General features: G+C 39.8%; 1 protein-coding gene across 1 annotated transcript; it reads left to right on the top strand.

Moving 5' to 3' along the window:
* Window positions 1-694: 694 nt before the first annotated feature.
* LOC143294557 (uncharacterized) lies at window positions 695-6131 on the top strand. Its single transcript, XM_076605931.1, has 4 exons — window positions 695-980; window positions 2753-2933; window positions 5361-5425; window positions 6040-6131. Exons 1-4 carry the CDS (start codon window positions 695-697, stop codon window positions 6129-6131), a joined length of 624 nt encoding a protein of 207 aa, XP_076462046.1.
* The last annotated feature ends 6271 nt before the right edge of the window (window positions 6132-12402 follow it).

Raw genomic sequence — 12402 nt, 5'->3', positions numbered from 1 at the left:
CTTCTTCTCCTCCTCCTTCTTCTTCTTCTCCTCCTCCTTCTCCTTCTTCTTCTCCTCTTCTTCATCGTGGGTGTGCACCAGTTTTGTTCAGCAAACATCAATGTCACCATGGATAAGTACACAAAAAAAGCAGTAACAAACTGTCACTCAAACTCAGGCCATACTGATTTCATTTCACCAATTTTCAGCAGACAGTGAGTTAACGCCCTGTTTTCTTACGTCCGTGAGGTCACAATTATTGTTCAGTGCTTAGGTCTTGGCCATTTATCACATCTGTGACTCTCTCTCTCTCTCTCTCTCTCTCTCTCTCACACACACACACACACACACACACACACACACACACACACACATACAGGCTACTCGTATATAAAACAAAATATTCCTCCCAACTCGCTCACTTTCCCTCCTTGATGTCAAGTTCGTTGTTCGTCACCGTTTTCATTTTCAAATCCATAACGAAACTACCAAACTGAAAAGTCGGTACTGTAGCGTGCAAGCTGTATTCACTGATATAAACAAATTATTAGGAAGAGCGACACAAAACATCAAAGTAAAAAAATTAAAAAAAAAAGAAAAAAAGAACTCCCCTGAATCATCAAAAGTTTTACATCACAAGAAGAGAGCATCGAGATCGATGTAACCCTATATTAAAGCTCAGGGGAAGAGAGGGCAAAAACTAGTAAAGACAGCGATGTCCGGACGAGTCTTTTTGTTCTACTGCTGCTGTTGCTGCTGCTTCGCCACACTGGTGCTGAACAGTCGCCGAGTTTTGGCGGCGGCGAATGGACCTGTGGATGAGCGAGAAGAAAGGATCGGTGATGCTGGTGGCGGGGCTGTCTCCCTCAACAGAGAGAAACGCTCCGACGATTTCTCGGTGACTGAAGCGCAGTTCAATCAGCTGGCCCAGCTGGTGACCCAGCACAGCATCGAACTGCTGGCCCTTCGGAACCAGATCTCTCAGCTGCAAACTGACCTGCGTGAGTGTTATTAATGTTGTTGTCGGTCGTTCTGGGAGAGAGAGAGAGAGGGAGGGGAGGGAGGGGGAGAGAGGGGAGAGAGATAGGGAGGGAGAGGGAAGGAGGGAGAAAGAGAGGGTGAGGGAGAGAGGGGAGACAGACAGACAGACAGACAGATAGACACAGAGACAGAGAGAGAGACAGGCATACAAACTGAGAAAGAGAGACACAGAGAGACAGAGAAAGACACAGAGAGAGCGACAGAGATAGAGACAAAGAGAGAGAGAGGAAGAGACAGAGAAACAGAGAGAGGTGGAACACATTGGGCAGAGGAGTGGCAGAGAGAGAGAGAGAGAGTTGGAGGGAGGGAGAGGGAAAGAGGGGAAGCGAAACTCAAGACTTCAAATATATCTTTCAGTCTAAGGCCTTAGCCCCCGTATGAGGAGGGCAGTAAGATTTATGAACAAAAACTACAAGTATAACAGGTCCCTTCAAAAGTTCCTATCAAATGTAATGAGAGAGAGAGAGAATGCGAATGCCTTTATTACCAAGTGTTCCGGGGTCACACGAAATAATGGGGGGGGGGGGGGGGGGATAGTACATAAAATGGTACTAACATAAATCGAAAATCTTCCACAAACACAGATACAGTAGAATTTAGGATACATACATGCGCATATAAATACAAGAACATGTGCACACACGCACGCACGCACGCGCACACACACATACACACACACGCGTTTGAACAGAAGCCGTGTATTACATGTGGGTGAGGCTGATGCGAAATATTTTATTCAGTTTCTGTTCCTTAAGAGAAAAAAAACAACAACAACCAAATGATAATAAATGTAGATAATGTAAGGAAACGTTCATCATTCTTTTCATTTATTTATAGTCTGTTCATCTAAGATGATGATATTAGACTGACATATAAACGTTCAGGTCCCAGAATTTAGGATACTAAATAAAAAATAAAAAAGGACATTACCGGTAGCCTTCCCCACCCCCTCCCGCGTTTTCATGTTTTTGGTGTGTGTGTGTGTGTGTGTGTGTGTGTGTGTTCGTTCGTTCGTTCGTTCGTTCGTTCGTTCGTTCTTTTTGCTTAACGTCTATCCACATTTGTGATTTTAGAAGAAAATCTATCCTCTCCCCCTCCCCACCCATGCCTTACATCATCACAACTTTCCCTGTTCCCATCTCCTCAATTAGCATTAAAAAGAACGAAAAAAAAAAGATATGAATAATAAAACAGAATAACTAGTCAACCAGTAGAATTATACAACAAAGAGCCAACTGCGCTCCAAATTAAACTCTGAACTATTTCAAACGCATGTTGATTATCATTTAAGACATTTCTAATGGAAGCAGATGGAACTGCAGATTTTGTAAATGACAAAGGTAAATATGGTTTTAACTGTTCACAGTCATGGATGATATGCACGGGAGTAATTTAATTGCTGCAAGTGTGTGTGTGTGTGTGTGTGTGTGTGTGTGTGTGTGTGTGTGTGTGTGTTGTTTTTGTTGTTGTTGTTGTTTGGTTGTGGTTGTTTTTATATCAGAGGGAATCATACGCATCTGTTGCTATTTAAGAAGAAGAATAAGAAGAGGAGGGGGAAGAAGAAGAGGAATTACTAATAACATCATTGTTATTATTATTATCATTATATTAGGATCAATATCATCATCATCATTATTATTATTATTGATATCATCATCATTAACATTATTGTTGTTATTATTGATGTTGTCATTATTATTATTATTATTATTATTCAAACCATTCTCCACAGAAACGGCGAGGAAAGAGGTAGGGTTCTTCGCCTTCCACCAAGGCTACCAGTTCACCGTCAACGCTTCGGGAACGGTCATTCTGAACCGCACCTATACCAATTCCGGCAACGCCTTCGATACCCACAAGAGCACGTTCACCGCGCCCGTTTCAGGACTGTACGCCTTTTTCCTGACCATCAGGTATGGACATTCCTTCGTGTTACCTGGTTTTATTTTAACCTGAGCTGATAATTATGACTGTGCCTAGCCTAGCCTAGCCTAGCCTAGCCTTACCTTTCCTGACCTGACCTTACTTTACCTTACCTTACCTGACCTTACTTTACCTTACATTACCATACCTGACCTGACCTTACCTTACCTTAGTTTACTTTACTTTACCTTACCTTACCTTACCTTACCTTACTGTACCTTACCTTAGCTTACTTTACCTTACCTTAGCTTACTTTACCTTACCTCAGTGCACTTTACCTTACCTTACCTTACCTCAAGGCCTGACTAAGCGCGTTGGGTTACGCTGCTGGTCAGGCGTCTGCTTGGCAGATGTGGTGCAGCGTATATGGATTTGTACGAACGTAGTGACGCCTCCTTGAGCTACTGATACTGAAACTTACCTTACCGTTCATCTCCTTTTTGACTCACTTGTGTAAACAAGTGAGTATGTTTTAACCCGGTGTTCGGTTGTCTGTGTGTGTGTCTGTGTGTCCGTGGTAAACTTTAACATTGACATTTTCTCTGCAACTACTTTGTCAGTTGACACCAAATTTGGCATAAAAATAGGAAAAATTCAGTTCTTTCCAGTCATCTTGTTTAAAACAATATTGCGCCTCTGGGATGGGCACACAAAAAATAAAGAATGAAGCCTAATTATATGCAAACTGCATTTACTGTTATATTTATATTTTTTGTATTCTCTAAACTTGGCACTTTGATCTGATATTCTGACCCAACAGCTAGAGCAGTCATTATTATCATTTTTTGTTCAAACAGGAACTTCTTTTCCTAAGCATGGAAGTTTTATTTATTTGCAAACGTTTTGATACAGATAGTAAAAAAGGGAAATTACTCTGTAATGCTAGTGGAGTTAATTTGCTTTAAACTGATCTTTCTCATCTTAAACATTACATTTTGAAACAAGAGAGGCAAGGCCTTCAAGACTCACTTGTGATGCACTTAAAAAAAAAAAAAAAATCCAAGCTTTTTATGTATTGAGTATAATTTCAAAATGTAATGTTTAAGATGAGAAAGATCAGTTTAAAGCAAACTAAGTTCCCCAGCAGAGTAATTTCCCTTGTTTTAATGTCTCCACCAAAACGTTTGTAATAAACAAAACTTCCATGCTTAGCAAAAGAAGTTCCTGTTTGAACAAAAAATGATAATAATAACAGATCTTTTGTTGGGTCGAATATCAGATCAAAGTGCCAAGTTTAGAGAATACAAAAAATATAAATATAACAGTAAATGCATTATACTCAATACATAAAAACATGGATTTTTTTTTAAAGTGTATCACAAGTGAGTCTTGAAGGCCTTGCCTTTCTTGTTTTCTTTTTTACTTTCCTCACCACACCGTGCCTTTCCTTACCTTGCCTTACGTCACCTCATCCTACAGTACGTTACCTTACCATTCACCTCAGTTCAGTTTAGTTCAGTTACTCAAGGGGGCGTCACTGCGTTCGGGCAAATCCGTGTACGCTAAACCACATCTGCTGGGCATGCCTGACCATCAGCGTAACCCAACGCGCTTAGTGCGTCCTTTGGGGAAAATAAAATGAAATTAAGTAAAATAAGACACACGAATAAATAAACAGATATAAATGAATAAATAAATAAATAAATACATAAATAAATAGGTAAGTAATTAAATTAAGTTAAAGAAGTAACACAAAATAGTAAATAAAACCAGAGATTAGAAAATGAAATAGAATCGGATGAATGAATAATAATGTGAATAACGATCATGATGATATTAATGAATAAATAGAAAAACAAACGTAAAGAAACACACACACACACACACACACACACACACAACATATGTAACAATTTGCAGTCTTACAGATATGAAAGCACAAACAAATGAAAATGAATATATATATATATCTATATCTATCTATCTATCTATCTATATATATATATATATATATATATGTGTGTGTGTGTGTGTGAAATAAAAGAAAACAATGTTGATTGTTTAATTTGTTGATTGACGTGCGAAACTGAGTTTTGTATGACGTGCATGCTATCATATCAGCCATCTTCAGTGAACATGGGCTGTATGAGCTTTACTATGGTAAGCGTAGATTTGCCGTGAATGAGTGTTCTTGTTGGTATGGTCAAACTTTGTTCTGTGATTCATTTAATTAATTTATTTGTCGTCTTTTCATCAGCGAAACGTCAACATTTTCTTCTTTTTTTTTTCTTCTTCTAGTATTATTATTGTTATTTTTCTTTTTAGAGAGAGACAGTGAAGTATTCTTGTATCTTTATTTCATTTTTTTCATACTTTTTTTTTATGTTCTATCCAGTTTTATCGAAGCTTATTGATTTATCTTTCTCTCTCTTTTTTCGTTTTTTCCCCCGCAGGAGTTACACTGATTCTGCATTTAGCGTGGACATTACAATTAACGGAACTACGCGGTCCCGAGCCTTTGTGAACCACAGCAACACGTCAGGTGTGTGTACGCGGGTGGGGGTGGGAGGAGGGACGGGGGGTAAAGGGGGAGGTTGCGTCCGTGCGCGCGTGCGCGCGCGGGTGTGTGTGTGCTTGTTTGTGTGTATGCTTGTTTGTGTGTATGTGTATTTGTGTGTGTGTATATGCGTGTGTGTGTGTGTGTGTGTGTGTGTGTGTGTGCGCGCGCGCGTGTGTGCTTGTTTTGCGTGTGCGTGTTTTGCGTGTGTGTGTGTGTGTATGTGTGCGTGCGTGTGTGTGTGTGTATGTGTGCGTGCGTGTGTGTGCGTGCGTGCGTGCGTGTGTGTGTGTGTGTGTGTTGGGCTGGGCTGGGTTGAGCCAACTGAAGGTAAGGTTATGTTTGTAGTCATCAAACCTTCATTTGATATGTTTTACTTATTCCTCTTGTTATTGTTAATATCATCCTCACCGGTACTATCATCATCAACGTCATCGTCATCCTTCTCCTCCTCCTCCTTTTTCTTCTTCATGTATTTATTTATCTAATTATTTATTTATCTGTTTATTCATTTATTTATTCATTTATCTATTTATTTATTTATTTATTTATTTATTTATTTTCAGGTTCTACTAGTGTCTGCGTACATCTGAATCAAGGCGACAGTGTGTGGACCAAATCTGACACCGTGTCTGACTATGACCTGTACGGCAGCGTCTCTATCTCTGGCTTCCTCGTTCAGGCTTCATGAACCACCGCTCCTGTCTGTGACTTGGTCGAGAGAGGGTGAAGCAAAGTGTTGCAAGGGACACAAACCCTGTATCGCCTCAAGGAAGCTCGCGGTATTATGACGTTTGCTTCCCTTTGACCGATCGTCGTTTCCAAGCACGGCTGACTTGTGAACTGTCAAAAAGTGTGGGTTTTTTTGTTTTTTGAAATCAGTCTAAGTGAAGTAGGGGTTGTTTCTCTTGTGTTTATTTATTTATCTATGATGAGGATGATGAAGCTGATGATGATGATGATGATGGTTTTATTATTATCATTATTATTATCAGTAGTAGCAGTATCATTATTATCATCATTGTTATTATTATCATTATCGTCGTTAACAAAGCCTGTATGCTTTCAATAGCTTCAGAAGTTGTTTGCTGTGCATGCAATAAAATAATGGTGTCTCGGTTTCGGGTGATATTTTGATGGTCGCTCTCGTCGTCTCCGTCTTTATCTCTGGGTTTTTTGTGTGTTTTTTTTTTTTTGTTTTTGTTTTTTCCTCCTTCATTTTCTGCTTCTGAGATTTTTTGTCATAGAAAAATTCAAGAAACCGCCAACCCGTTTGACAGAGGAATTAGAATAGAATAGAATAGAATATGTCTTTATTACCAAGTGTACCGGGGTCACAAGGAATATTGGGGGGATAGTACATAACAAGATAAGAACATAAATCGAAAATCATACACAAACACAGATACAGTATTAATTAGAATATATACAAGTGCATATCAATATAAAAACTTGTGCATACTCACACATGCACACACACACACACACACACACACACACACACATGCACGCATACACACACAACTCTCTCTCTCTCTCTCTCTCTCTCTCTCACACGCGCGCGCGCGCGCGCGTACACGTTTGAACAGAAACTGCATATTACATGTGGATGAGGCTGGTGACTAGATCTTCAGGTAGATGGTTGTTGGTTGCACAATTCTATTTATCATACTGGATTTGTTCGAGAGACAGGGCATTGGCTGCTTTGGGCGATTGGTTTTCGTCCTTATACTTCTGTACCGTCGACCAGAAGGGAGCATCTCGGAAATCCCAAAAGCTGGATGTGATTCCTCCATATGCGAGAGAGTGTGGGGTGCAGCTGGCAGAAAGTTGAACGACCGAGCATTCTAAGCACTGATCCCCACGCTTTCTTTTAAGAGAGAGAAAGTGGCGTGGGGACACATGTAAATACCCTGAGTGAGTATGAATGTTTTCTTAATTTGAAACTCAAAACTTATTATTGAACTCCTCGTGATCAAGAATTATTGGACGAAAAAAAACACATTAAAAAATCCGTCAGTCAATCTTTTTTTCTTTCTTTTTTTAATAGTAAAGTGTGTATCTTGTAAGAAGTATTGATAAGTGTTTCTGTCTAAGCCATTTAGAACGTCTTTCCCTTTTTTTAGGCACCCTTTCCTTGACAGTTAACTGTTTAAGGATGATAATCTCTTTTAAGATTGTTCATTGATAAGTGGTATATTGTAACACACACACACACCAACATATGTACATTGTACTTTTTCATAAACACTATTTTCACATGATCCATACATTCCAGACAAACTAACCGCGCGTGCACACGAGCACGCACTCGCACACGGACACACACACACACACACACACACGAACAATTTTTGTATGTAAGTCAACATGTCATCGTCAGTCAAGTGTGTGGCCTAACTTCGGTGGCAGCTGCCTGTGGACTGCCGACACTGGGACTGCCAAAAACGACCCGTGTGTGTGTGTGTGTGTGTGGAGGGGGGGAGTGTCGGTGACAATCTTTTTTTTGTGTGTGTCTGAGCCGGCAACTTTTTTTTTTCTTATCTGTTTTCATGTGCTTTCTGAGCCGCACATGTTTCTTTCGAGGCGCACATGTTTCTTGTGAGAGATCTATCAAAACTAAGAAGTCAGTTCTGACTGACGCTATGGGTGCAGTCAAGGCATTCTTACAGTACAAGATAAGAAGAACGTGATCACTTTTGACCGTCTGTCTGCTTCTTCTCCACATCCTCGCTTAATTTTAATTTTTGTAGTATGCTCAAAGGAGGCAAAAAAGTCATTTTAGCTGCAAGTAAGATGATTAGATTTGCAAATGTTGCCTAGCTATACTTTTGGAGTTTTCTCAACTTTTATGTGACATTGTTGTGTATTTGGAAATGTTTGTTCTGGGTTATTTTGCAGTAACCCTCCACACTCCAACAGGAGTGAAAGGATAATTAAAACTTGAAACTTGTGTGTGTGTGAGAGAGAGAGAGAGAGAGAGAGAGAGAGAGAGAGAGAGAGAGAGAGCATGCATGTCACATGATTTCTGCGTGGTTGACAGAATTCCATGAGTAGGTAAATGCATGATCTGCCATGTGTCTTATCCTGTGAGAGATCTATCAGAACTAAGAAGTCAGTTCTGACTGACGCTATGAGTGCAGTCAAGGCATTCTTGCAGTACAAGATAAGAAGAACGTGATCACTTTTTACCGTCTCTCCTTCTTCTCTCATCCTCGCTGTCTTCTCTGTGTGTGTGTGTGTGTGTGTGTGTGCGGGCGCGCGCGTTTGTGTGTGTGTGCGTGCATGTGTATATGATTGTATGCGTTTGCTGTGTGTGTGTGTGTGCGTGCGTGTATGTGTGTGAGCGCACATGCATGTGTATATGTGTTCGGTCTCAGCATGATATTCTTTCAATTTCTTCTTCACTTCTATGAGATTTTATCTGTAGACCATGTCTGTAGAATTTCAATTCGTGAGGAGGAAAAAAGTGCGTTTCCATAAGGAACTCGGTCGCTGACGTGGTTTACGGGATCTTTAACGTGCAGGTTTTGTTTTTTCCTCCAATAAGTACTTACGAAGAGGATCAAGGTCCACGCAGGTCAGCACACCTGTTGATCAGGAAGGCTGTAAAAATCTCCACCCCCCGCTAATATCAGGATCGAACCCTGGACTCTCAGACTGAAATTCCGTCGCTCTGACCGCTTGGCTGTCGCGCCCGACGTATTATGAAGATGTTGTGAATATTGTGTTCTTTCCCCGTTTTCCAAGTGTTTGCAAGTCGTCGTATGTTTCAACGTACACCCAGCAAACATTTCATGTCGACTGTGAAGGGAGATTATCGAGAATGTAAGAGAACCTCGTGCTTAAAAAAAATGGGTTGTATCCCTTGTATCACACAGCCTCTTTTCGTCGTTCTGTTGCAGCTGTGTACCCTCTCCTTTTTATTGTGAAAAGGATGGGGTGAGGTTAATTTTTTTTTTTTTACCTAATAAGAATGTGTATTTTATTACACCATTAAAAAAAAAAAAGTTGACAAAACGGCTATTACACTGAGAAGCACGCTGCTTACGTGGGAAAAAAAACAAAAAAAAAAACAAGAGAGGCAAGGCCTTCAAGACTCACTTGTGATACACTTTTTTAAAAAATCCAAGCTTTTTATGTATTGAGTATAATGCATTTACTGTTATATTTATATTTTTTATATTCTCTAAACTTGGCACTTTGATCTGATATCCGACCCAACAAAAGATCTGTTATTATTATCATTTTTTGTTCAAACAGGAACTTCTTTTGCTAAGCATGGAAGTTTTGTTTATTGCAAACGTTTTGGTGCAGACAGTAAAACAAGGGAAATTACTCTGCTGGGGGACTTAGTTTGCTTTAAACTGATCTTTCTCATCTTAAACATTACATTTTGAAATTATACTCAATACATAAAAAGCTTGGATATTTTTTAAAAAGTGCATCACAAGTGAGTCTTGAAGGCCTTGCCTCTCTTGTTTCAAAATGTAATGTTTAAGATGAGAAAGATCAGTTTAAAGCAAATTAAGTCCCCTAGCATTAGAGTAATTTCCCTTTTTACTATCTGCACCAAAACGTTTGCAAAATAAATAAAACTTCCATGCTTAGCAAAAGAAGTTCCTGTTTGAACAAAAAATGATAATAATGACTGCTCTTGTTGGGTCAGAATATCAGATCAAAGTGCCAAGTTTAGAGAATACAAAAAAATATGAATACAACAGTAAATGCAGTTTGCATATAATTAGGCTTCATTTTTTATTTTTTTGTGTGGCCATCCCAGAGGTGCAATATTGTTTTAAACAAGATGACTGGAAAGAACTGAATTTTTCCTATTTTTATGCCTAATTTGGTGTCGACTGACAAAGTATTTGCAGAGAAAATGTCAATGTTAAAGTTTACCACGGACACACACACACAGACAACCGAACACCAGGTTAAAACATAGACTCACTTTGTTTACACAAGTGAGTAAAAAAAAATCGAGCTGGGTTGCGGGAGGAGACAATGGTGTCCTGTCCGATATGAATCAAAGATGGGTTTCTAAATGTATTTTTCTTGAATGTTTGAAACAAGGATGTTTTTACTTTCTGTGTCAGCTTTTGTTGTGCGACTGCAAATAATTACTCTCATTAATCAGTTCCTATAAACAGCCGTTTAGGATGTGAATGTCTATGTGTCATTTGAGGTTATCAATGAATGAGAGCAGAACACATACAAAGTTTCACGTTTAATATGTCTACAATGCCAGCCACATATACACACAGACAAAACAAACAGAAAACCCCCACAGCAACAAAAGCAAATAACCAACAAACAAACCCAGAAACAATTGAATGCCTTCACTCACAACACACACACACATAGTAACTGATCCACTATGTGGGGATTGTGCCAACATTCGTAGTAATATTCTTCCTGTTCGCCTTCTCGCAGTGTCAGTTCTGCCCAACTAATAAATGACGTCTTCCTCTCCAAGTCAAAATATATTTTCACTGCTTTTATTTATTTATCTTTTCATAGAGAAAGAGAAGACGAGCTCTCCATGGGGAGAACAGCCCGAATTTCACGCAGAGAAATCTGTTGTGGCAAAAAAGAGTAATACAGTAATAGAAAATGGTATCACTGTATCATCTGGGTTCTGAGCTTAATTTGGGTAGCATCTGATACGTCAAGTAATTATCTGTACGGTAGATTTTGTGTGTGTGTGTGTTGTGTGTGATATCAACGGCAGACACAAACGAAAACATCCACCCACGGATTTGGATTCAAACTTTTATTTTCCTGTATATTTCTTCTTCTTGTTCACAATGTCATACCGTCACTTCTTGGTCCAAGCATTCACGACATCAACACAACAGACCGGTACTTAACATTAATACTTTCACAATAATTATGAAAAGTCAGTTTCACGACAGTTACGAAACGTCAGCCACGCCCACTTCACGCCACCAGATTTTCAACAACAAAAAGCGCAGTAACCTTCGCTATCACTGTAAACTATCAAAAGTCCTGTGTGAAGTAAACGCCCACCCCCAATTTTGGGATTATAAACCATATATATGGTAAAATACCTTGTAAACACCCACCCCTCGCTTTGGAAAAAAAGAAAGAAAAAAAAAGGAAAAAGAAATTTATAATCATGAACTGATGATAATTCACTTGTTTTGTGGGATCCGTGCTGCTTTACAAAGCAACGCAGATTCAGACTCAAAGATAAGAAGTAAAACGCCTTCATGAATGCCAATGTCTCCACGAAGAACCAAAAACCAAGTGTCTTGTTTAAGCAGCCATTTTGTTGTCAGTCCCTGCCAAGTCAGTGTGGTGAAACCAAGTAAAGAACCCGCAATGGGTACTTACCCACTTCACCCGGTTAACGCCCACTCCCTACCTCAGGGTGAAATTTGTGCAACGCGAAGGTGGGCGCTTACACGGAAGTTTGCAGTAAAAAAAACAACAAAACACACACACACACACATATGTTGATATGTGTGTGTGTGTGTGTGTTACTCATAACAGTACGTTGTTTCTGGCCAGTCCTGCTTACAACCTTCTCTCCATCCGCTGACACTCGGGTCACCAATACCAATACCACAACTACTAATAATACATTCATGTAACTCTTTCAAACCTATCGAACACCACACACACACAGACACACATACACGATACAGAGGTAGGGAAAGCAGAAAGCTGTTCAATCACTAAGTCCACACACGAAATCTTTCAAAGTGACAGCAGACTGACGACTTAGACAAACAACTAAATAGGCAGGTGTGTGAGACTTTGAAATGGCACAGTAGTGGTACAAGACGGTGATGATGACGATGACAGGCGTGATGAAAGCTGGTGGTCGTCGTCATGACACGCTGTGGGCAGACGACGTCCAGGCCTTGCGCACAATAATGATCAACTGATGCAGACGGTCTGTACGGCAGTACTCAAAACAAAAGGACGTGTGA

The sequence above is a fragment of the Babylonia areolata genome, chromosome 20, assembly GCF_041734735.1.
Source record: "Babylonia areolata isolate BAREFJ2019XMU chromosome 20, ASM4173473v1, whole genome shotgun sequence".
NCBI classification, from domain to species: domain Eukaryota; kingdom Metazoa; phylum Mollusca; class Gastropoda; order Neogastropoda; family Buccinidae; genus Babylonia; species Babylonia areolata.
This window is presented reverse-complemented; position numbering and strand designations above follow the sequence as displayed.

What these genes read in the sequence shown, in the direction of transcription:
- LOC143294557 (XM_076605931.1), top strand. Translation starts at nt 695, where the DNA reads ATGTCCGGACGAGTCTTTTTGTTCTACTGCTGCTGTTGCTGCTGCTTC. An exon ending in GCCTTTTTCCTGACCATCAG is followed by an intron (nt 2,934 to 5,360) that starts GTATGGACATTC and finishes TTCTGCATTTAG; the next exon opens with CGTGGACATTACAATTAACG. An exon ending in GAACCACAGCAACACGTCAG is followed by an intron (nt 5,426 to 6,039) that starts GTGTGTGTACGC and finishes ATCTGAATCAAG; the next exon opens with GCGACAGTGTGTGGACCAAA.